A 26,588-nucleotide genomic window follows, 5' to 3' on the forward strand; every position below is an offset into this window, starting at 1 on the left:
TACATACAATTTATACAGGCACAAAAATAGCTATCAAAGCCATTTCTCGCCACTTACTTGATGTAATATGGAACCTTATTCTGTGAAACTGCACGTTGCCAGGGGAGCTGTACAGAAGCTGCAGAGAGAAAGATAGAGAGAGAGAGAGAGAGAGAGAGAGAGAGAGAGAGAGAGAAGACAAAGAAAAAGAAAAAGAAGAGATGGAGAGAAAGAAAAAAATTCAAGGAGTCAAAATCGAAACTCCATCTTAATACTGTAAACATTGCACATTTTTACCATGCTATACAGTAATCCATTTAGTGTTTGGGCTTGACTTGAAATAATTCTCACATCTAACACTTCCATAATAACGTAGTCCATCTATGTAAAAGAGACTCTTACAGTGCATGAAATTGAAAGAAAAAAAAGTAAATGGGTATTGCTTTCTTGGCAGAAAGAGAGAGGAGGGAGACAATAGGGCATCAAAGGAAAAATAAATTTGAAAAAAAACAGAGAAAAAACTGTTGCGAAAAGGTGCCACGTGTCCAGGTTTATGTTAAACTGTGTGGATATGAAAGAAGACATTAAAATTCTGACAGCCCAAGGACTTCTTAAAATTGACATTGTTAAAACCTGCCAGATATAAGACATGAGAAGCTCTCAAGAGCAATACGGAGCAGAAATGTTGCTTGATTTATCGCCCTCCTACTTTCCCGCCTCTCTATGCTCAGATAGAGAGATGAAAAGACAGTAGGAGAAAGAGATTAAGCGAGATTGGGAGATATACGAGATGGATAGGACAAGATAATGACGCAGTACTTTATTGATCCCTGAGGGAATATTAAGCTACTAGTGTAATGAGAGGGAATGTATGATGGAGTAGATAGTGTCATAGTGCCCGGAAGATGAAAGAAGAGACCGTGCTGTTTTGTCTGGTGCGGTTGCTGAGCTCTCAGCAGGGCTTACTGGGTAAATTCATGTCTAATGGTGACACGGCATGGTGGGCCGAGCTTACCACCTGCACCTCCATTTTGTCTCTCTGTCTGACAGCCAGCAAAGCAAATCAGCAGGAGCAGAAAGAACACTAATGGCTGTATGATTATAGAAAATGACATTAGAGAGAGAGAGACACAGGGAGAGAGAGAGAGAGAGAGAGACTGGCTGCTTTGTTTAATGTTCACACTCGTGCATTTATCTTTTCTCTCTATAGCTCTGTCTCTAACTCTCTGTTTTTTCTCTCTCCGCTAATGACCACTCTAAAGAGGGAGAAAGAGGAACGGAGTCAGTGGAGAGTTGTAATTAAGCCTTGCATTATTCAAGAGTGAAGTGCCTCTTCTGCAAACTTGTCTGTCTGTGTGTGTGTGTGTGTGTGTGTGTGTGTGTGTGTGTGTGTGTGTGTGTGTGTGTGTGTGTGTGTGTGTGTGTGTGTGTGTGTGTGTGTGTGTGTGTGTGTGTGTGTGTGTGTGAGAGAGAGAGAGTAGCATCTCTATATCCACTGGTGAAGCATAACTGTGAAGCCTATGGCCGAAGATTAGATGGGACATAAAAAAATTAGGGGGATGCAAAACAGTGCAACTGAGTGGAAACAAACCAAGTCCCCTCAAAATGTTCCAATTGCCTAAGAGTGGTAATTGGCTCTGTACTTACTAGAGAGGAAATGTTGGGATGAGGGGCCGAAGTCTCGGTGGGCTTCCTGAAGCAGCTTCAGTCTGTCCTCCACCGCCACCTGCACGATGACCAGACAAATAGACAGACAGACAGGCAGGCAGGCAGGCAGACAGACAGACAGACAGACAGACAGACAGACAGACAGACAGGAGAGAGGACAGTCAGCTGTGAGCCTGAAAGTTGCACTCAGAGAAACCACTTTAGAGTGGTATAGGTTCGCATCATGGTTGAAATGAAATCAATTTCACTGCAATTAAGTTGGAAGTGGAGTTGCTACGAAACCCAAAGATCAAGTTTAGAGGTGTTAATTTATACTGCATCATATCTTAAATGAGTACAGTTAATATACATATTTTTTATGTTATTTACCTTTGTAAAGTAGTTCACCAATATGTATAGCATTGTATAGAAAGTATATAGCACAGTTGAAAATCACTTTGAACTAACTGAACTGAAGAGATCTTGCCCCAATCTCTAGTTCCCATTGTTTCTACCCACTGCAGCTAACACAGAGCGTGATTACATGCACACTATCCTGGTTACACCTCGTCTACACCTGCAGTGTAGCGGAAGCAGCACGTCAGCAGCAGCAGTGACAGTCCTTCATCAGTATATACACTGGAAGCAGTCAGTCACAGTATTGCAGTGCATTCAGGAGCGTTTTGAAAGAGCTACAATGTATAGTTGCACATGTAAGTTAGTAGAAGAAGATAAACTAGAATGTGCTCATGGTCACAGTTGCGAGCCAATACATTTGGACAGCTGTATTGTTAAAACTAAAGCCTTTATTTTTAGAAGTGTGTGAGACAGACAATTGAAAAAAAAACTAGGGCAGAAGTGTGTACGGTGTAGATACCCTGTAATGATGAAAAAAACGCTCTGGGTTGTTTGCATTTCTTTAAACCAATTACAATCGTCTTCCAGACGCAGTAATGGTGGCTCTGCAAAATAATCTCAGGAAGGAACTTTTTTGGTGGAACATTGGCACCCCGCAAAAGAAAACGCCACATAAAATATGAAATATTAAAGTTAACTGTCCACACAATACAGAAACAAAAGCTTAAATTAGCTGGATACAGGGCTAAACGTAATTTGCTCTTACCAAGTGTACTTCTACTACGTCTACAGCAATCCATCCCGAAAAATCCCAGTTAGATAGTAAATGCTGTAAACATATTCTGTGTAAATCTTTACAATCATTCACCGAAAAAACCAAGCAGGCCTGCCTTATTGCATGGTCCATATTTTCTTAAAAACTTGCCATTTTCAGCATGTAGCTTGCCAGCTGGAAGTTTGTTGTTGTTTCCCATAGTGAAGGGATTTTGAGAATGGCAACACACAGAGGGCCTGATTTACTAACACTAGCGCAGTTTGCGCTGCGTCTGTTTATGCGAGTTCGGTAATAGCGCACGCTATGCTTCCACATTTTGCGTAGTATCAACCCTGACACCCATCAGGCAATCAGCGTCTTTCTCCGCCCACTATACCGTAAATTGCGCTGTAGCAAAGCGGTACTTGTGCTATGATATGGCTGAGTGCAGACTGCGATATTCCCACTGCTGATGCTATGACTGTTTGAAATGATCCTGATGCCAATATTTGTAATGTAGCGAGGAGTTTAACAACTGCTGGAATGGGATGTGAACGCTGAGTGGGAGATTCAATTTCATCTTTGATTTCTTCCAGTAACTCTAATATTGCATGGCTGCTTGATCTGTAACGCTAAATGATGTTGTGTTCACTGACAAAGTGTGATTCTTCTGTTAAAAATATTTTCAGCCTCGCCTATGTCTTCGTCTTGCTCAAATTACTGTTGCCATTTCACCAGCGGCATAAAGGTCTACGAGGAAACTCGATTGCAGCTGGTTTAGACCTGCTTTTAAGAGGCGGAGAATTTCCCCCGCAGAATAGGCGCTCTTACTGACAGTCTTTGTAAATACCACGGAATATATAATTAGGCGCACTTTGCGCTTATCCTCCCACCTTTTTGGGTGGAACTCCCACTTTCCCCACGACCCTCCCACGAACGCATATTGAAAGCGCAACTTGTCTCTTCTCGCTCATGTGGCAGACAATCTGCGATTTTACCCAAGTGCGCCCTGTTTGTAAATAGCCCGCATCGGTTACGTCCGTCTTTGCGACCAATTAGCGCCTGGAAACAGATAAATCTAGCCCAGAGAGCGGAAGGTGAGGGGCAAAGCCGTGGTGTCAGGCTTTATCTTGGAAATGTACTTCCGTTAAATAATTATTATTACGGTAATAATCATTCCCAATAATGCCAGTACAACTTTGCATGCAGTGCACTCAGTGAAATGTGAGCTTCATACAGCTTGGAGTTATCACTCCTGTACCCCTGAGAAAGCTGTGGGTTGACCTCTCAGGCAGTGCACCTGTGCCCTACGTGGCTGTGGGGTTGCTTCACTCCATCAGGCTGACTAGCAGGACAGTATTGGCAGTCTGAAGTACACACCACACACACACACACACACACACACACACACACACACACACACACACACACACACACACACACACACACACACACACACACACACACACACACAACACACACACACACACACACACACACACACACACACACACACACACACACACACACACACACACACACACACACACAGGCAGCCAGATGTCCGCACAGGGATCCTGGAAATAGGCACAGAAAGGCCAGTAGCTCAGTTTCTTTTTGGCCACTAATGGCTATCATGGCCACTGTCCCACCGAGAGAAAGATGGGAGCTGTCTGCATATGAAAACCATATCATCAAATTACACAGACAGACCTAGCTTATTAGTGAAACTGTCGCCTTCCTGCAGACTAAAAAGGAATAAAAAGAGCGAACAACAGAGAGAAGTGTGCAGTCCACTGTGACTCTGTCCTCCTCTGACTCAGTATTTGAGTTATGGTCATTCTCCAGGCAGAAAGACTATTAGTGGGTATCTGTACAGTATGGGCAATATCACAAGGCTACAAATTAGCCCAGCTACCCTGTTTCTCTCTGCGGCAGTGTCATGCTTAAAAAGGGATGACTTTAGTTTTCCTTCAAAGATTTCATTTTTTTCTCAACACACAACTCCCTTTCCTGCTTTTTTTCTGCCCTAGCTCATTTATCGACAGCAACAATGCTGCATGGCTGTATACGAGAAAAACTTTAAATTAAGTCTGCAAATGTTTCCACGACAGTGTCTTTGGCTGCCTGGTATCATTCAAATTGATGCCATCACAGCTGGGTGGTGTGGTCTGCTTTCAATCCGCCTAACACTGGGCACCAAAGGCATCACCAGCCAGCTTGGTCAATAATCTTAAAGGGTCAAAATACTTTGACATCACTTTGACTGTACATATGTTAAAGATCAGATAACTTGTCAATCACTAAAAGAAAAACAGAGCTAATGTTTAAATCAGGCCTAATGAGGACACTGTGTGAACAGATTAAGAAATGGGACCATTCACCTTGCTTGATAAGGAGAACGTGTTGGAAAGTACATAAACTCACATGCCCGCTGATTTGAATTGTACCTACTGTACATACAGACTTAAGATAAAAGGATTTCACTCCCTAATTCACACCAAACATCACTTCTCTTTCCTTCTGATGACTTGTAAAGAGACTCCTCCACACCTTTCCCTCCAGGACAGAGACATGCTCCACTCTGAGAAACACTCAGCGAGTCCCCCAGCGGATCATACCAAGACATTCAGGTGCGTGAAGAGCCAAGAATGTAGTCCATATCAGTGACGTTCCACTTCTGGGATTGCTCTGTTGCCGCCGGGAAATCTGCCCGATTTCACTCATTTAGGCCAGATATCCGTTGCCTTGGGTTTCCTTTGTGTTGCCATTTTAAACCCCAGTCGATTTTATCTTTCGTCAGATCTCTGCAGGGTAAATCCAGACAGCTAGCTAGACTATCTGTCCAATCTGAGTTTTCTGTTGCACGACTAAAACAACTTTTAAACGTACACATGTTCCACCAAAACAAGTTCCTTTTTTCTCCGGTGCTTAGCACCACACAAGACGATTGTGATTGGTTTAAAGAAATGCCAATAAACTGTTTTCCTCCCATCCCCGAATGCTATGTGGAGTAGCCAGACTCTACTCCCGCGTGCTTTGGAGGAGGGTCTGGCAAAGCGAGAAGAATGTGACTGGTGTTCTGTGACAGTGTCCACTGATGTGCAGTGACAAAGTGTTGCAGCAAGCACAGAGCTGCGTTCAAATAAAACCGGCACACAGGTAGAGGGACAACTGTCAGTCCCCTGTGTGTTTGGCTGACACAAAGTGAAATCAGCATGCGCACAGCGAGACACACAGGCAGGCAGTAGTGAAATGAAGGAAAAGGAAGAAAGAGGATCAAGATATATTGAAACCGGCATTCATTTAGGCAAGTTTTAGGCAGCAAAATGCTGTGGGAAAAAAAGGGGCAGAGAACCTAAGAGAAAGCAAGAAAGAGATATGTGTGGGGAAAAAACATGTCTGCTCTAACACGTGCAGATGATTCGGGAGGATTTAAACTACCTGTAGTAGTTTCCATCTTATGTTGAGCTGGTCCAGTTGTCTGGAGGCGGTGGAGGACAGCTGGATGTCCAACGGTGTCAGCTCTGCTGAAAGCTCATTGACGATTCTTACATCCTGACGGAACGGGGCGATCTCCTCTCTGAAGGTCTGAACAGAACGTTGAATGTTGTTGCAGTGTGAAACATTTATGATGTAACTGTATAACAATTCTAAACTTAGGCTAACTAATTACTTAATTATGATGTTTTTGCTTTCACAAACAATAACTGAGTTCCTGTTGCACAGAATGTAGGTTATCTTAAGTTTCATCTTAATTGCAGTTTAACTTTTTGTTGTTTATGATGTCTAATCGGAGACTCATCAAGTTGTATATGGAGTTTTGTTGTGCTGTAATATCCATTAATATCCATATCTACTGTGGCTGTCAATTTCATGCCTACATACTTTGTGTGTGTGTGTGTGTGTGTGTGTGTGTGTGTGTGTGTGTGTGTGTGTGTGTGTGTGTGTGTGTGTGTGTGTGTCATATACTGGAGAAGACTGCTTCCACATTAATAGTTGTGGATGCCTATATGACAATGATATTAGGAGATATAAATGGCCAGACTGTCCATACCACGGGGGAGGCAATAATTAAGATGTAAGTTGGTTTAAAAGACAGCCAAATTGATGCAACAGTGAAGGAGTTGCCTTTGCTGTGAAATCTGCGAACCACTATCTGACCACTATCTATATTTTGTTGCCACTGTTTCTCCTCTGTCCTCCATTTCTCCTTCGTCACAACATTTTTGTATTGTCATTTGTCATTTTTCTGCTTGTAAACTAAATGTATTACTTGTTTCTTGGACTTGGAAAAGACTTCCTCAGATTTGATTAGTGCCATTTGCAAACAACAATAACAGAGTCATCAAGTAAATCCTGAAATGAAATGGTTTTGTTCCAAAAAGAAAAACTGAGTGGTGGAAATTGTGTAAAAAAAAAAAAAACGCATCCCACTCGCATTATTACACGCACATATCTTATGGATGTGTAGTTTCGGCTGATACTTTTACTGAATCGAATCACAATTGGCAGCCCCGACTTTACTGTTAAATCAGTTGGTCTTATACAGTATAAGACCCCACAAGTTAAAGAAAAGATTAGATTAATTCAAGTTGATTCAGTGCTGCATCCTGTAATGATGTACAGAAGGGTGGGGGTGTCAAACTTCTGACCTAATGTCTTGATGTGTATGGCGTGTTGGCAATAATGCACACAACAGCAGTGCTGTCTCTGTGACTCACCATGGTCTTGTCGATGTGGTCCTGCAGAGAGTCGATCAGCAGATCCCCCACAGGCTGCCAGGTAGCTTTGGTGTCCTCTGCCCGGGTCAGCTGCAGGTCCAGCTGATCCATGGAGCTCTGCAGCTCCTGGAGTCGCTCCAGGGCTTGCTCCACTTGACTATGCCAGCCACCCATGTGTCCTCTTAGACGCTCCCACCGCTCCCTCACCTCGCCGGTCTGCTTGCGGATGGCCCGGGCCAACCCTCGGGCCTTCTCCTCTGGGGTGAGGTCTGGAGGAAGAAAAGTACGAGAGAGAAGGAAGTTATTTTGTGGACAAAGACCGTTTTCATGCCTCTTATATATACTTCGTTTCCTTAATACTACATGGTATCGCCAGAGATATTTTCTACGACCCTTAACAAAACCTATTCAAATCTTTGAATCCAACTGGCTCTTTTTACTTTAGAAACCTGAACTTCTTCAATATTATGATATTCATTTTTATATACAAGTTACAATTCAAAGAAGAGAGAGAAACATTCTCCAGATAATTTCATGTCATATTCTCTGACTCAACTCAAAAGTCACTTTCATTTCCCCAAATATTTTTCACCATTCAATTTCCATAAGATATAGAGTTCCTAACATATGGAGGAGCATTTCCCCTCTTCCTGCACATTAGTTTCCATTATTGATGTCGTTTTTGTCTGATATGAGCTGAGTTCATGCAAAGTAAAACTCAAGATGAGGCGGGAGAAGAGGAGGGCAGAAGGTATTTAAAAAAGAGAAACAGGATCTTAATAACAGTGAGGGTGGAAGTGAAGGCAGTCAAGGCATGATGAAAGTGAACTAAAGAAAAGAAAAAAGGGTGAGAGACATATTGCAGGATGGGGATACAGACAAAAGAGGAAAGAAAAGAGTGGGCAGAAGAAAAGAGTGCTCCCAAAATACCCATTTCAACTACAAAAAAGATGAGCAGCTTTTATGAGTCTGAAGGTCTCATCTCTAGGGTAGTGATACGGATTACCATCTTCACCTGTTGCACCTCTCTTTTCTCTCTTTCCCTCCCTCACATGCATACACACTAGGGCTGCACAATTAATCGAATTTTAATCACGATCACGATTTTGGCTTCCCACGATCAAATTTGCGTGATCGAGCGATATTTAAAATGCGTCATTCCGTTCATAGAACAGTTTTTGCAAAGCCAATCTAGCGCTCCATAAACCACTGTTTGATCACATGTCTCCATGAGCCAATCAGAGCTGTTCCCTGCCTGCACCGCGCAGCTTAGTTTCTAGATGTAGACAGTCACAGAGGACAGATCGTGAGTCGGGAATATTCCACAACAGGTAGCAGTCGGTCATCGACAAGCCGGTCACGATGTTTACCAGTTTACCAGTAAACGCAACGTTTTGTCCCTTCTGTGTTGTTTTTGCAGTGACCAGTGCTAGTTTGTGTCTTTTAGCTCATAGCTTTAGCAGCAGACTGTTGGACGTCCCGCTGTTGGAAACCTACAGTGAAATACAGATACGCTACACTGTTTAGCAGTCAGCATTTTAGCCGTGTTTAATCCAGTTACTACTGTGGCTAACGGTAGGCTAACGTTACCTGCTGTGTAACGTGTTACTAGTGTTTACTAGCGTGACATGCAGTGATGTTTATGTTGCCTCTAACGTGGGTTTCGGAGCATCAGAGCGCAACGCAGACATGTAAGTGGCAGTGTAATGAGCCACAGAAATCCGCGTAGCTATTTTGTCTGGTAGATACCAGGCACCACATGCGCCGTTCGCGTGAACAGAAAATTGCGTTGCCTGTATCTTTCACGGCAAACATGCATGTAATGTGGAAGCGGTCGCCAACAGCTGAAATGGCATACTCCTTCACAGTATCCTTCAATAAAGGAGGAATGTAGCACAATATGGATGTATTAGTAGGAATGTAGCACAATATGGATGTAAAAGCAGTTATAATTATATAATTATGTGACAATAAAATTTTGTTTTGGCTAAAATCAACAAATAATCGTGATAATTAATCGTGATCTCAATATTGATCAAAATAATCGTGATTATCATTTTGGCCATAATCGTGCAGCCCTAATACACACACAAAGCAGACATCTGTGTGATGTACTGCAGGTGGTGCCTCATGAAGAGACGCACGCAAGCACGCACACACAAACAAACACACACACACACACACACACACACACACACGCACACACACAATGTGATAGTGTCTGTCTTTTGGGATGAAGAATGTGGGGTACAAACAAAACAATAAAAGTCAATTTAGTGGAATAGACAAACCTTAATTACTAAGAAAGACAATATAAGACGATTGAAGTTGTTAAGACTTTGCTACAAAGTCACTATAAGAAATCCCATCTCCATTGATTAAACAAGTGCAGCCCCTTATCTTAGATCAGCTTTTTATCTGTTTATACAATGAGACGAGGCCTTGATATCCGTAGCAAAGATCACAGGCAACAAGCCTATCAGAATGCGCTCTGAAGTCTTGCCACACCCCTACACAGACCTTTGGGTCGGTTTAATTATTTACACAGTAGGGTTTTAGTTTGAAGTGAAAAGTGCTGACTTAACCAAGACTTCCCTGCAGCATCCGACAGATAAAGAGAGGGAATGCTGAATGAGTCAGTGCATATTTCATTCTCTGATGCTCGGTTAGATATTGGTATTACCATCAGCTCAGCGGTAATACCAATATTACCACTGAGTGGTGTTTCTATAGATCACTTAATCTCAAAACGGGCCAAATAAATCCTTACATTTGGTTTTAAGACAACCAGACAGGCTTGCTGTGAATGTTTAAGTGCTTTTTGGTACAGAATGTGCTGAATCAGACACCATGTGGAGCTGGTTAAAAGGGAGTCTACAAGGACATTCGGGTGACCTATGGGTCTAACACACAGGACATGTATTCATAAAGTATGTACAGTAGCACTTTTTTCACCCTACTATACTACTATAGTGCCTTGAAAAATCACACAGTGGAACGAATAAAGGAGTGTCCATGGCATGCTAACTACTTCCTGGTAACAATCCCACAATACAATTAGTTGCATTTTATAGATGTGTAAATTACAGTTGTGCAACACTACACCTGTCAGTAATGACACTGTGTCTATTATATAGGGGAGTATGTTTTTATGGAGTGTAAACGTGCCTGTCTTTGGCTGCAGGTTCTTGCGTGGCTCTCCGGGACCCTCGATGGGCTGGTCAGCGAGAAACATTCGTGCTTGATCCAAAGTAGTGATCACCAAGTGCTCACGTTCCTTCAGTTCTGACCGTAGTACCTGCAGGAGAAATGCAAAGCAATGGGTTAAAGGGGCTTTGACTTGTACGTAAAGGTTAGTGTTACCAAAAACGAATGACTTTATTCCTTTGTTAAGATTATAATGGAAAAGACAGTGTGAGTTATCCAATTAAGTTTTTGCAATGCAGAGTTTATTTTCAACAATAGATTTGAGAAAGGGATAATTAATGCATTTCCTCTGCAGGTATGTGCTTGTGTGAATCTTGTCTCCTTATATTGTCAGCGCTAATGAACTTCGAAGGAACCTGCTGTATTCTGAATGAGGTGGGGTATCCAATTGGCTGCTCCCCTCACATAAATATCTATTAATTAAACAGTTCTGCTTAAATCAGCTTTGACTTTTATTACATTGTGAAAGAGGCAATTATGATTAATTCACCCTCAGACGTACAGTACAAACAAAGAACAAGAGCAGATGTTTACGTTCAACTTATGGACGAGATAAACAACACTCTCAACGGCTAATTAGGTGATTGCTGCAAAACAAAACACTGTCCCATTCTTCCCTGCGGGAGAGGGAAAGCAAGAGGTAGAGACCGGCTATGTTAGGAGTGTCAGCGGGAGAGAGAGTTCTGAAACCAGAGCAGTGATTGAAGGCGAGAGTACGGGGTCAAACCGGGCATTTCCTTGGGGTCGGTGTGAAATTAGCTGAGTGATCGGCAGAATAAAATGAGTTGCTGGGAGCTATAACCCTGCAGGAATTATCTTTACAGAGCCGGCTAGCAATGCCAGATATCCTGCTCATCTTCTTAAAAAGCATCTCACACTGCAATAGACACATTTCCCCACACATGCATATAGCCATCCACACATACTCTAGGTCCAACAGTACAGAAAAACAGATAGGAAAGTTGTACGAAAAGACACTTTTCTTAACCTCATGGCAACTAGTCATCCTTGCCAAAGCTCAAAGCAGGCTATACAAGTAAATAGAGGGAGTAATCATGGCGTGTAACAGTATAATTATTCTTGTTTTAATATAAGTGTGACCCCTGGGGACTTCATTGCCTATCGGAGTGTGTGATTGCTTTGTGAAGAGGCAATGTCAATTTAAGATGCTACGAGGCAAGTTGATTAGATGGGACGACTCACTTTGATATAGTCTCACACTTTCAGACTTATCAAACAGACGAGTGCAGCCATGACTGACACTGATTGAGCAGCAGATGATAACATGCTGGGTTCAGTGGGATCGTATATACAGTACCATCTGGAGAGATAACATGCGAAGTGGAAAATATGAGGGTGGGATGTAACAGTCTGCTCACAGGCCTTGAGATGTACTTCCTCCTTTTTGTTCTAGTAAAAAAAAAAAGCTCATTTCAGGGAGTAAGTTTCTGTAAAAGTAACATTTTTGGACCACCGCAATGACAATTTGACACAGCCTCTTGCCGACAAATGTACCCTCATGCTGAAATGGAGAATCCTGCTGAAAACAAATTAAATTATACCTAATAAATGGTTTGCTCCGTTCCAATGATTTCCTAGCAGCTCACATGGAGGAAACATAATAGGCAGGTAGCTCAGAGAGGGGACTCTGAGAGACAGAAAGTAAATGAGAGGTGATTGAGGAGAAGGAGAAGAGGTGTGTATGTGGAGCAGAGATAAGACAAGAAGGGTTGGGAGCTAAGCTGCGAGGACAACTACCAGTAGAAAAACTTTTTCCTCCAGTTTTTTTCCCCACACTCACAGGCTTGTTGGTGGCTTAAATTGGGGTTTGAAAGGGATTTAATTGAGTGTGAAGAGGTTGTTTACTCACAAATATTCTTCACATATTGAGTTTAGCAAGAACAGTAAAATATTCTGATATCAACATCACAATAAATTCTTCCCTGCAAATCACAGATAGCGGCTCGGTGTGAGCACGAACAACATCCTGGTGGAAACATCTCCGAGACGCCTGATTACAACCAGATGTAATAGAAAATCAAACTGCTGCTACTGGCAAAATATGTACCTACTTTGGCTCTGTTTTGTATGTAGTACAAAGATACAAAAAAACAAAAATACAGATTATGTAGCGTGCAGAGCAAATTTTCAGAATGTTTGCTTTAGGCCTGGGTGATTGTTCAATATCATCTAACGCTGCAACTAAAAATTTATTTCAAATTCAATTGGAGCCCTGATTAGTTTTTGGATACAATTAATCGTTTTGTGCCACACAAAAAAAAAAATCTTTAAATTGCTTGTTTTGTTAGACCAACAGTCCAAAACTCAAAAATATTCAAGTTACATTGATGTAAAACAGAGAAAAGCAGCGACGCCTCATATTTGAGAAGCTGGAACCAGAGTTTGTAATTGCTTTGAACGATTCATTGATTATGTATTATTTTCTGTCAATCAACTGATCAATTAATAGACTATTTCAGCACTAATATTATTGTTTATCACCTTTCAGTAGAATCATACTGCGATGGTTTGATCTTATTGTTTTATCGTCCTACAAAAGTTGTCCAAAATAAGTTATTCCCAACAAGGAGCTTGATGTGAGATTACTTTGTCAACTGACAAAGGATTCCAAGATCAAGAATGAACTCAATCCTAAGTAATATTATCATAATCATATTAATACCCATATCACACAGCCCTAGTTTGCTTAATACTGTATTATTTGTACTATTACAATAAATGTTGAAAATGTATGACAGTACAATTCTCCCATAAATACTTAACTGGCTCCAAAGTGCCACAGACAAAGACACAGAAGGTTGTAACAGTGGCAACCCAAATAGTGCCAAGTAATCCCCTCAGTTAAATACAGCCTGTCTGTCTGTCTGTCATCCAGCCACTGGGTATCCTTGCAGGTCAGGCAGGAGACAACACCAAAGACCTTGCCCCAATACTCAAATGAGTCTTTTTAGTGAAACTTCACGCTTGTACTTACACTATCAGCGTCACACAAGGACACACTTTTCAGAGGGAGCAATGAGAGGTAAATATCAAACACATGTACAGCTTTCAGGTTAAGAAAAAAGTTTCCCAGGTGGCCTATGAGTGATAAGACATGGCTGTCTATGTGAAAGATAAAAGGTGGGAAGTCTTTAATATGCTTTCCTTCCTTCTTTTTTTTTTTTTTTTTTTTAAATAGTACAGAATATGGTCTGGGCCACTGTGATTTGTGAAGACCAGAGGAGACAGAACTCCCGTCAGTCCCACAATACTTACGGCACCTCTCGAATGAGTGACTGTGACCTTGGTTGTTGTGTGTGCATTTGTGTATCTTGATGATTGTGTCTGGGTGGGGGTGTTTGTGTCTAGGTCTGGGCTTGTGTGTGGCCGTAGTAACACAGAAAACTCTTATCCCGGTGTGCCCTGTGCTGTGGCGGAGATAAGATAACATCACAACACAGCTACTTTCAGAACTCTGCCAAACAGGATTCTTTCCCGCTCTCAAAACCCTGCTATCTCAGGCTCTCTGCAATACCACCACACCCCTCATCTTCTCCCGGAGGAAAATAAGCCTCCCGAACGGACCACTACAATATACTAGCTTTCAACATCAGAATAGCATCTGACGGGGACTCAAGGAGCCTTCAAAATAAGGGTTCACTAACATTCAAAGAAATTACAAATTGTCAAATTTTTCAAAGGCAAAAAAAATAAGTATTTTTAGATATTTTTAGTGGAGGAAAATATTTGATTTTGCAATGGCATACACAGCTAATTAAAGAGCCTCAGAGTCTGAACATTTAATTGCTCCTTAGCCCTTAACATCTACTGTTATCTTGGAATAGCTCAAGGCTACACATAGGTGTTTATTGTTTGAAATCATACTCTCTGAAAAGCTCTACTAAGCTACTGCTTCCAGCTGTAACCATATTTAAATAAGTAAAATACCTCAAACCCCACATGTATCAGACTGCTTTGCAGCTAATAAAATAGTAAGGCACAGTTAAATAATAATGCAAACATTAATTTTTTCTTTCAAATATGTATTAGATATGTCTATTTTACAATGTTGAGATACTGCCACTGCAATGATTTACATGGATTTTAGTCCATTGAAGAGACGTTTTCTGTTCCGTTTCTGTTCTTCTGGGGAAAAAAGAATATTTTCAAATAGAATGCAAATGTTGCAAGGCAATGGAAACAAGCTGCAAACAGCATATTCTATGCTTTTAAGTTGATATGGCAAACTTGTTAGCAAACAGCTGCTTATCTACACATCCAGCAAACACAGAGCAATTGAGAGTCATGTTTCTGTCCACCTGAATGTATGTCCAATATTCACTCTCCTCTTAGGTCTGTTTTTTTTTTTGGTCTACAAGAACTCCTGAGGGAAAATATCTCTTTAGCTGCTCCTAAATGCTCCACTATGTAGCCTGTCTGCCGCTTGGTGCTGGACAGGCACAGCCTAGAGTTGGTTGTGAGAAATATATTGCTAAAACAGCTGCATACTGTGGCTGAAAACAACACTGATGAGAACAGTGAGAGACTGAAACAAAACAGGTGCTGTAAAACCAAAACAATGCGCTGAAAAACACTAAAATGCTCCATTGAGCTGAAGGGAACTTTAGAGTCGGGTGATATTTAAAGTATCTGTGGGTTCATCACTGCGAGTGACAACTTTCCCATTTGAGCCAATGTTATTACAAAAATATTGATTATAATAGCTTTAATGTTTTATACTATTGAGATGTAGTGACATATTCCACTATAGTGGACAATAAAGCTGTAACATTTAGTAAGCCATGCCCTTGACTCAACTAAAACAAAACTGTATTCAGCCAGCAGGGCTGCCAGGACACAAGTCTGCCAACAAATGCAAAGGAAGCAGACAAAAACAATTACAAGTGAGGCGAGGCAATTGTGAGTTTAAATAAAAAAGTTCTGTCTTTCCTAAGAGATAAGGTAAAGTCCAGCACAGCACTTTAATCCATTTCATTCTCCTTTACGACCTGTCCGTTCAGCTGCAAATGGTGCTAATCAATCATGCAGGCACAATGATTAAGATGGCTTCTGTAGTGGATTATTAGACCCTCTTCACGTTAGACAGGTTAATTGGGCCCTGCATAAGCATACTGAGAATGCTAAGGAAACCAAGTGAAATAAATTTAAATAGAATTTCACTTTGCCCGTTTGTCTTCATATTTATTCATTTTGAAACAATTGGAGGAGCGTTTGAAAAGATTGCACTGTCCAGGCAATGTGGACAAAAAGCCAACTGTTGCTGAAAGATAAGAGTTGTTAAAAATGCCCACAAGCACTTGGTCTCTTGTTCCCAATTCTTGAAGCTGCTAATTTAATGAAGAAGATTGATGAGTTTAATCAGCTGAATGCTGACGGAGGCCTTTTATTGGATAATTGGATGTTTGATTAATAAATGCTATTATAGCCATTATTGCAGGAAAAAACACAGACACAGATCAATACATAGAGGAGGGAGCAGGAAGTCACTCAAGTAAGAAAGGACAACACCCCCCACCCAGCCGCCTCCCCAACACACACACTTTTAAATTCCTCCTGCGAGTTTCCAAATGAAAAGATCTGCTTTCAGGCAGAATCTAATGCAACAATTGTGTTAGAAACTGAATATCCTGAAAACAGACAGGTGAAAGTGCACCATATTTCTACGTCTAATAACATCCTTTCTTCCATACAGTATAAACCTCTTTTCATTCTCTTTCTTCCTCTTTTCTCTCGCTCTCAGTTTGCCACTCTCTGTCTATCACTTTTTTCGACGGTTCGGACCACTGCTCTCTCATATTTTTCTTCCCTCTGATTCTTTAATAACAGCAATATCCGTTGCTCTCTGTTGGGCTAAGTGGCTTAGCCTTCCTCTTTTATCTCTCTAAGTCCCCCAGAACAGAAAGAGGGGAAAAAAGACCATTTGAACCTTCTACGCCCTCCCTACCTCATAGATACCAATTTCCATAAAGCTATACACATTTGCCCCATCACACTGCCTGAGAGACGAAATTGTGTGTATGTATGCGTGAGCACAGGGGGAATTGCATGTGCGTGTGTGTTTGTTGGTGTAAGCTGCAGCTCTTTGTGCTGCTCAGCCCCCACATCCCTCTCAGGGTCGGCAAGACATCCAGGCCAATATATTAAGAATACAGAGGAGAAGGAAGAGGAGGGAAAAATATACCATAGTCAAAATGAAAAGTGAGCCGTCAACTCCCCTGTTCCATTATTTTCTTTTCCAGCATTCTCAAACCTGAAGACCTGGAGATGAACAAAGGAATGGTGAGAGGATAGAGTGCAAGAAAAAAGGAGAAGAAAGGAGATGTAAAGGCGAGGGAGACCAACAACAGCACAGACGCCACAGAGGAGAAAACGAGACCGAAGAGCTGAAAGAGGGTAATGAGAAAAGGAAGGTGAAAGTAGAGATGCAGGAAGATTGTATTCTCCTGCGGTTATTGTGTACTCTCTGTCCCATTCCTTATCTAATGGACCTTGTCTGATCTGCTGGGTTGAAGCCCGTCTCCGTTTTCGGTCAGGTTCTGAGAACAAGACACTGTGCGCGCCTCAACATCATCTCAGACCTCAGGACAAATTTTGATTAACCTGGACAGTTGTTCATCTCGTCTCATCTCGTGTTTTGCGTCTCATGCCGCAAAACACAGACAGAACTTAAACTCAGATATTGAGTCCTTGATTCCAGCTCTTAACTGGCAGAATATATCTATTTTTTCCGATAATCTTATAAAAATCTTGTAAGAAAACATTTTATTTTTTTTATTTATACATCTCTTTTGTTCACACATATATAATGAGGGCCAGATCGCCAAATTGTAGTTACTTGCTCCCTGGATAAAGTATATTGACATGGTCTGGCAGCAATATTTTAATAGTATAATATAAGCTTATAACCATGATGTTCTGCTTTTGAATGTTGATTCTTCATTAAATCGTTAAAAGACTATACTTAGCAGGCATTACAAGAAATTGATTGTCTGACAATGCAAAGAGCCCCAGTCTGTCTTTACAGTAGATCAGTTATCTGCCGTTCTCAATATGTTGTCTTTATAGTCAGAGGCTGCGAAAATGCTCCAACCTCATTTTTCGATTAATGAAGGATGAGGTTTAGAATTTTTATTAAATTTGTAATTATTCTGTTTCCATTTATCTTCCCATGTCAAAACTTATTTTCCTTTTTCATTTTATTTCTTTACTCCTTTTTCTTTTCCCTCAATGTATTGGTATTGAGGTGTGTTTGATGAGGACATATCATATTTCAGCTTTTTTGGAAACTGATTCATACTATAATTACATAAACAATTTAGTGTGCTAAGAATTGTTTGTGAAACTGTAATAAAACCTTACACATTCTTAAAGTAGATGCACATGCACACAGATATAAATGTGCTTTTGTTAGGTGTATTAAGCATCATATACACCTTAACACATATGTGTGATGGATGTGTGCGTGTCCCAGAGGGTGACTGTTGATCTGTCTCAATGTGTCTGTGATCCTGCGCTCAAGCACAACAGCACATGTGTTTACTCTCAAGGCGTTTTGGGGAACAAAATAATAGTGTGTCGAACGGAGTGCGGCGAAATGCATTACAATGTCAAGAGCGACATAAACAGTGGTGGCGGCCAGCGGACTGCGAGTAAACAGTAGCCACAGGGTGAGTCATCTATCTAAAAGCAATTGCATGCCAATGCACTACCACAATAACCAGTAGTTACAATAAATATTACAGTGGGGAACACGGATGACAAATAGCAGCGATGACAGAGGTGTGAATGGGTCGGCACAATGAAGGTATTGATTGCTTGTTAGAATAACCGACACAGTGTAGTATAAGGGTGATAAATAACTACATTTCTAGGAATGAAATAGAAGGAACAACAACACTGATTGTGTAGTAGTGATTTTGGTATTAGTCTTTAACTATGAGCTGATACAATTGTTTTTGTGTACATGTTGACTGCTGAGTAACCATAACAACACTGCTTATTATTACCCACGGAGAAATACAACAACATCATGGTGTTGTTATGGGTGACTGCTGCAATCCGTAGTTTAGCTACACGTACTGTAGCCCCAGTGCTGACCAGCCTGATGCTTAATAATGTCAGAATGATTACTGCTACCGCTTTATGATAACAGTATCTTCCTGTGGTTTCAGACCTGACTGTTCAGCAGATGTGTAGACTCTGAATACAGTAACTGAATGGATGTGAACACTTGCACCAGCACTATAATATACTGGACAGCTGCCTGGGTTATCAACTTCGGTCGTGTTTTTTTTCTATTATAAGGCACTTTGTCTCTTAAGCAATCTCAGACAGGCTAATCCAGTGCTTGGTGTAAGCTGGGACCAGATTGATTCTAAATTATTATAGACCAACTGCTATATACTGTTTATAATGGCTGTTTATACAGAAGACACTTTGGCATGTCACAGTAGAAGAGCAAATAATGTGTAAATAATTAAATAAATGACAGCTTAATTCTATGTAACTGCTTCACTTCCAGGGTCCTGGTAATGTGCGTGCTGGCTCACACTGTCATGGCTTACTGGGACACTTGATTAGAACGGAGCCATTGTTAGAGTAATTAATCATGCCTGTGCTTCTCCTGTGGTGGTGGTGGTCATTCAATTCAATTCAATTTTATTTATAGTGTCAAATCATAACTGAAGTTATCTCAGGACACTTTACGGAAAGAGTAGGTCTAGACAACACTATGATTTACAACGACCCGAAAATTCCCCCCCCAAGACCAAGCATTTGGTGCAACATGTCATGTTATCAACATGATGCTTACTTAGATTCTCAGTCAGTTGCCTTCACCTTAAAGAGCCTGCTAACCCACTTAGGTGTTTTGTTTTATTCTTGCTAATTAGAACTCTGCTCAGGTTAAAGATGGGTAGGAATTATGTGAGATCACCAACTCCATTTACAATAAGAATGGTAAACTTCTCAACCCTAGCAGGAGCAGAAAATGAATAGGATGTCACAGTCTGTACACACCCAAAGAGTATTTAAGAAAGGTCTAATGGCACATTAAAGTAGGGCCTTTAATACTTTTAAACACGATTAATACTACTAGAAAAGCTTTCTCTTCTGTGAAAAACTCAAAAAAGTTACTTTTTGGAAACTAGAAGAAAACAATGAGGGACAAGGTATGATCAATCTTGTACAGTGTAGCAGGAGCATTGCCTGTGGCGACAGACCGTACCGTGCAGTGGTTTTGCTGTTGCAGCAGGGTGGGGACATCTCCTCCGATGGGCATCTGCTTGGCCAGCTCCTCATCCTTCATGCAGATCCACCTCCACAGCTCCTCTAGGAGGCCCAGCAGACGCGACCAGCGCTCAGCACTCGCCTCCAGATGGGCTCTGCCAACATACACCATTCGCTGAAACTATTATTATACTGTATGTATTTTCAGACTCCCTATTGAAGCATATCCAGTCATGTACTGACAAATCAAATAGTCTATTTAAGAGGCACTGAAGTAAAGCCACATATATTTATAAATGTTAGGAAACAGATTATAAAAAAAGGCTTATAGCTTATAAAAGCATAAAAGGTAAAATTAACGAAAAAGCTTTTATTACTACAAATACTTAATCGCTGACCACTCAAGAGAGGTCGCTGCCCTTCTGGAGTACAGTAGATGTTATTCATAAAAGGGAACACAGTTGGCTGCTTATTGTGTGGGTGGTAGCATGCATTCAATATGTGTTGATTAGCACTTTTGTTTTTCGCTTCTCCTCTAATGTATTTGAACAATGTGTACAGAGACCTCCTATTGCCGCTCGTCAAGTTAGCCATAATTACACATGTACTGCAATTAAGGCATAATGGGCTGTATACAATCAACACACCACCTCCCACACAGACTGATCTCTCACTGTCTATTATTCTCCTACTTGTTTTCCTGTGGAACAAGTCCAGCCTATCATGTCTGCCCTGCTTGACCTTGACCCACAAACTCTTTCCAGCGCAGAATCTTTTCCTGCAACTTTTTTTGTTCCCTCCAATTTCTCTTCAGCCTCTGCAACCTTTCCCCCTGCCCCTGAAGCTTTGTTGTGCTCCTCTGCTGCTTCTCTTAATCCTCCCTCCTCATCTTTGTCTTTGAACATCTCCATCTGGCCCCGTCAACTTCACTTTCACCTTTACTTTCTTCACCCACTGCATCGTGAATCTTATTTATTAATGCCAAGGTTGCGCCTGATGAGGCATTATCTCTTCTCCTCAGAACTGTATGTGCCACTGTGGTAGAGCTGTGTTTCATCCCTGTGCTCCATGGTGGACACGTGGAACACAGGAGCTACTGTAAAAAACAACAGCCTATTTTCATATTTCACAACACGCTGTATGTCACATGTGGTTTTCCATGAATTCAAGACATGTGAGTCATGTTCCATCATGAACAGGACTATGTTTTCTTTTCATGAGCTGAGAGTAGTGAATGCCCCAGTCAACAGTAAGGGGGATATATTATGAGTTAAATGCAAAGTAAAGTGTATTGGTGAGTTAACAGGGTACAGTGGCCATTACTAAGTCTTACTATTGATTTGTGCTTAATGTACTTTTGCAGAGTGGAGACAAATCGGAAATATTTCTGGCTTCTTAGAGATAGAGTGCTTGGCGTCTCATATGGGATTGAGTGTTTGCAAACTTAAGCTCATGAGCTGTCTTTTGTGTTATTCTGTTTTCTTATTTAATACATGGGAATTACGCTGGAATTACACTTAGAAACTCACTTCTGCAATGTGCGATTCACTAGATAATTCAAATAGTGAACTGAGAGGTAAAAGGTTTGTCTTTACAGATTGGGAGCAGCAAAAGAGTAGAACATTGCAATTTGAGCTGCATGACAACAAACACTAGACCAAACAAGCATTTTTTATTTGTAAGTATTGGATGATGCTTCACTGACCGGATGTTGGCTGATTTGGCCTTCAGGTCACTCCAGCGTTGGTTCATGTCATCCAGTCTGTGTTGGAGGAACACAGCTTCATCGGAGCTGCCCAGAGCCTTGACCATCTTCGACTTGTTCCCGTCCACACTCTTGTAGATGTCATTGTGGGCATCGATCTCAGCCTGGATGTCCTACAAATACATACACAAAGAAGAATTGTCACAGGTGAACACTTTTTCAGAAAAGTGTCGGAGCAAATTTACAGTCAAGGGCAGCAGTAAAGCAAGTTCATAACAAAATCACATCACGTGTTCTAGGCTGTCACAGCTGATTATTTATGAAACGAAAATAATGTTGGATTTTGTCGCAAGGACTAGTCTTGAGGGAGTCCACAGTGTACTGCACGCAACATTTCCAGAGGGCAGAGAAGTTTAAATTGTTATGACATGTCCTCGAGGTACTTTTTGACTCTTTGACTAATAAGATTTTAACTTCCACCCTTTTAACTGACTTCGAAGACTCATACCAACCAGAAGCAAGTCCCAAGGTAATATCTGCCTTCATACTAATGCTGCATTAGGTTGTACAAGGGCAACACCAAAGCAAGATTTGCTAATTTTATGCTGGGATACAGTATGCAATACTAGTGTATTGCAGTGCTATTCCAAAATACTGTGATTATGTTGGTGCGGCTGCAGGAGGCCACTACATACTTCAATACTGTGACGAAGTAATATTTTTCCATGTGTGTGTGTCCTTAACAAGGCAGCTCTATTACACAACCACATCTCAAAGGGCTATGTGTGAGCATTAGTGTGTGAGGGTGGAACCACAAGGGGATATGACGCAAGCAGAGGATCCTGTCAAATATTTTATTTTTAGATGTGTAAAACTGCTCCATTTTCTCTCTCTCTCTCTCTCTCTCTCTCTCTCTGGACTCCCCTGTTTAACCCATTTGAACTGCAGATGAAATAATACTCCAATACCATATGGATTAAGCGTACCACTGCCTGCAGCACAGAGACAGATTTGCAAATGGGACAAAATGAGTGTAGAAAAGAGAAGTGTCACAAGACCTATAACCTTCAACGTTATAGTAACAACAAATATATTTTGGTCATTGTGTGTGAAATGACCTATCTAGGGTGCCTCCAGTTGTTGCCTGTGTATCCTCCTCATTGTTGCATTACAGATTGGAAATCACTGAATGCAATCAACCTTTTCATTTTACAATTACTGTAAAACTGTCTTATATAGGAAAATGAAATGAATGTTGCTGCACTGTTCTTTTAGTTTCTGCAATATATATATAAAAAAAACAAAAAAACAATTACGACAATAGATTATCAACCATTAGTGTTCTCAGCTTTCACAAATGGGTAGATTAAGTTAAGGACGTTTGTTTAATGGACACAGTGTGTACCCAATGTGCCTGAAAAAAATGCCAGCCAAATCACACACATGTGACAATTAGCTACATATTAATGTAGATCATATACAATAAAGGAAAAATACTATAATATATAAACTATAATAAACCACACCTCTGTGAACTGTGTTTTTTTGGTGGACAAATACAGTCCAGCTACAGTAAAACCAGACTACACACAAAACAACTATCAATTACCACAGTCATCCGTGGAACAGTACTGCAATTTTCTGAATGCCAATGGCCATTTCACAAAGGCTGAAGCAAATCACTCCTCTGTGATCTGCAAGGATAATCACCCACTGGCTTTTTGACACAAATCAAATGCCTTTTAAAAGGTCATAGTAGAGAGAAAGAGAGAAAGTGAGAGTGAGAGAGAGAGACAGAGAGAGAGAGATAGAGAGAAACAGATAATTGTGTCCAAAATGCAATGACCCTTACTTAGTTGAAGCCATGTTTGTTTTTAGCCTTTAATAACACAATTACTGTAAAGTTTTGCATTGACAAATTGGGCCTAATTCTGGTTCTCATTTTATACTAATTCTCTCTCTGCATGGTAGCGCTCTCTAATAACTATTAAAACAGGCCAGAACTGATTATTCCATTTAATGAGTCTGATAATGACTACTCAGACCTCATAAAGTTCACTACATTAGGTTGACAACTACAAACACAAGGGGAGATAGAGAATGAACGGGGACTGTGTTTGTATTCATAGTGTTTCAAAGACTGCATTCAAAAGCCTTATCAACCTCATTCCAATCACAGAAGGCAAGCTCTCATTAAAAATGCATCCTAAAATCAGTAGATGTATACCTGTTCAAGCTTTCTGAGCAGCTCCTGCAAGCTGAAGTTCAAGCCAATCATGTTGGAGTGTGTGCACAGACTCCTCCCGCTCCCTCCAGTGCCTACATGTTCTCTACGGTCATACGGGTGGAAGTTCGGCAAGGAGTCAGCACAGGTACTGTAGGTAAGTCCTCCAGTGGTTACGCTCAAAATAGATACCTTCAAGTTCAGGGCTCGGATCAATACTAAATCCAAAGTACGAACAAACTCGAATCCAACCACAGAGAAATCCGGCTTTTGTAAAAATTTTAAATGCAAGAGGGTCAAATTGGGGGTGCAGTCCCAAAACAGGCAATATACACACTTCACACACTCCTTGGCAGCATTTGTGCATGCATGGCGGGGGGTGTGCTCGCCCACTCCCGCCACATGTTCGTAGCATCCTCTTGGGAAAGGCAGCCAAGCTGAGAAAGGGGGGTGACAGCTACCCTGCAGTCATGCTTCAGAGCTGGGACTAGGATTAATGGGACGATTGGTGCCACTGGAGGTTTGACAAGGTAGAGGTAGAGAGGCTGGAGGCTGACAGCTGAGTTCCTCTGGCCAGTTATGTGGCACTAAAACTCTGACAGAAATCCAACAAATCTTGGGTGGAGGTCTGCAAAGTGTAGATAACGGTTTGTGTCTTGAGGGACGGGCCGGCTGATGTAAACCTCTGAATGGCTGAGGACAGGTCTGGCTCTCTCCTTCAACTTTGATATGCTATCCTTCCTTCACTTCCCCTCTGGGCATGAAGGAAGCTGTTTACACGATGTCCGGCAGTCCAACCCAGGGCAGGGCGGGAGCATTTGCTCTCAATTACTCTGATAAAAAGCACTCTATTCCTTCCAGTCACACAACTCTACACACTTCAAGAGGAGATCCAGCAGCACAAAGATGCACATCGTTGCCTTGTCGTTCCCCTGAGAAAACAGGCTCAAAGAGACAGCGTCACCTCAGTGTCTGCGAGGGGGGGATCTCGGGTCTTCAGCCCCGGTCTGGTCTCGCTCTATCACACCCTCCTAATCACTGCCATGACTGGGCCACTTAGTCAAAGAATGCCTTCTTCTCTTTCTGGAGCCACGTGTTCGCAGGGAGCTGCCTCAAGACTCAGCGCTGTGATCCTGGGTAGGGAGTTTGACTCGCTGGCCTCTTTGAGTCAAACGTCTGTCGATTACCTTCTCTTTGCGTCGTGAGAAGGAGGAGAGATTGATGAGTTTATCATTCTGTTCGTTCTCCCCCCCCCTGCGCCGAGAAAACTTCTTAAAAAGTTACGTTTCTTCTTTGGCTTTTTTGTTCCGTTCGGAGGTCACACAAACACTCAGGCTGGTGTCCACATCCCTCTCTCCTCTTCCTCTGTTGCTCTCGTTCTCTCTGGCCACTCACCCCACTCTTTCACACAGCTGTTTATTATTTTGATCAGTATCCTCCCTTTCCCCTCCTCTCTCTACCTCTCTCTCTCTCCCCTAAACTAACTCGACACACTACACACCCACTTCCTGAGGCCTGTATGGGCAGAGAGCATGGCAGAGAGAGGAGAAAAGAGAACTTCATATGAAATTTTTTAGTAAAATAAGGATTAGTTTTCAAAAGTAAGAATGGCTAAAAGATGGAAGTGATGAATGTGAGAAAGTGGGCACATTGTAAGATGACAGAAACAGAGGAATAAAAAGAAAAACTGTGTCGGGGACGGTTAAAAATTAAGAAAGTGAGGGCACAGGGCCAAGTGAACAGAGCTCCACTAGCGGAATGTTCTACCTGTCTAGCTTAGGGGTGACGAAAACATGGCTGTTTTTTAAAAGAATAAAAAAGAAAGCAATGGGAGTTCAGAATGATGGAGTGGCTGGGTATCAAGACTGGGTAGATACACAATTCAATGTGCAACACCTCTCCTTGACAGCTCTTTTCAAAGAACTGTTCAACTCCGAGAACTACTGAAGCCCGTTACAGTTCAGGTCCCACAATTTGAATACCATCACCCTGCAGAAGACTGCAAAGGTAGAACAAAGGCCAAATGCTTTAAATTAGTCTATAAATAACATGTTTGGAGAGGCTTGGGTCGCGACAGAGGTCTATGTTAAAGAGATGCAAGTATGACATTAAAATGCATTCCATACATTAAGCCTGTATGTGGAAGTGTTTGTGTGACTGTGTGAGAGTGTGTGTGTTGGCATTTTGAACAGCAGGAAAGACATGTGGTGTGCATCAAAGACACACAGACAGATGGCTGTCAAGTGAGAAAAAAAGATACAATACAACGTTGCATATTCATAAGAGAAAGACTTTGAAGTGCACTTAGCTAATTAAAAACATTGCATACTTGAGGCCCTTAAACAGCATTTTTGGATGTATGCCGACAAATATATACTATTTGAGGATTCTACAGCGAAGGATTTGATATTAAATGGTGAAAATTGACACATTTGACAAGCATAACAGATTCAACAATGATTGGAGGATGAGATTAAAGAGGAAAAAAGAGATCAAATAACCTTTTTGTGAAACATGTTAGGGTACATGTATTTGATACTTGTGTGCAAGCAACTCATTCACAAAAAGAAGCACTTATTAAAATGCAAACACACATATGGAGCTCGAGGCAGGAGACGTGGGGGTAAATGTTGGGCTACTAAACTAAGCGATTAGTACCATTACAGGGGTAAGAATGTAAAGCTTCCAGTCCCTCAGGCAAAAAGAGGAGAGGAGAGAAAAGTTGACTGATTGAGAAAAGAG

General features: G+C 41.4%; 1 protein-coding gene across 7 annotated transcripts in view; it reads right to left on the bottom strand.

Annotated features, from left to right (window-relative positions):
- The window catches only part of utrn (utrophin), a 188,528-nt gene that overhangs the window by 52,632 nt on the left and 109,308 nt on the right, over positions 1 to 26,588 (bottom strand). For 6 of the 7 annotated variants that reach the window (XM_039782730.1, XM_039782734.1, XM_039782732.1 and 3 more), the window contains 7 exons: positions 21,623 to 21,795; positions 19,916 to 20,072; positions 10,630 to 10,759; positions 7,462 to 7,730; positions 6,182 to 6,328; positions 1,627 to 1,705; positions 58 to 118 (listed from right to left, as the gene is read on the bottom strand). In XM_039782730.1, the coding sequence (XP_039638664.1) occupies positions 58 to 118; positions 1,627 to 1,705; positions 6,182 to 6,328; positions 7,462 to 7,730; positions 10,630 to 10,759; positions 19,916 to 20,072; positions 21,623 to 21,795 (1,016 nt within the window). Of the gene's footprint in view, positions 1 to 57; positions 119 to 1,626; positions 1,706 to 6,181; positions 6,329 to 7,461; positions 7,731 to 10,629; positions 10,760 to 19,915; positions 20,073 to 21,622; positions 21,796 to 23,849; positions 24,088 to 26,588 lie in introns of those variants that run through there. The other variant, XM_039782736.1, reaches the window with a different exon arrangement.

The sequence above is a fragment of the Perca fluviatilis genome, chromosome 18, assembly GCF_010015445.1.
Source record: "Perca fluviatilis chromosome 18, GENO_Pfluv_1.0, whole genome shotgun sequence".
NCBI lineage: Eukaryota > Metazoa > Chordata > Actinopteri > Perciformes > Percidae > Perca > Perca fluviatilis.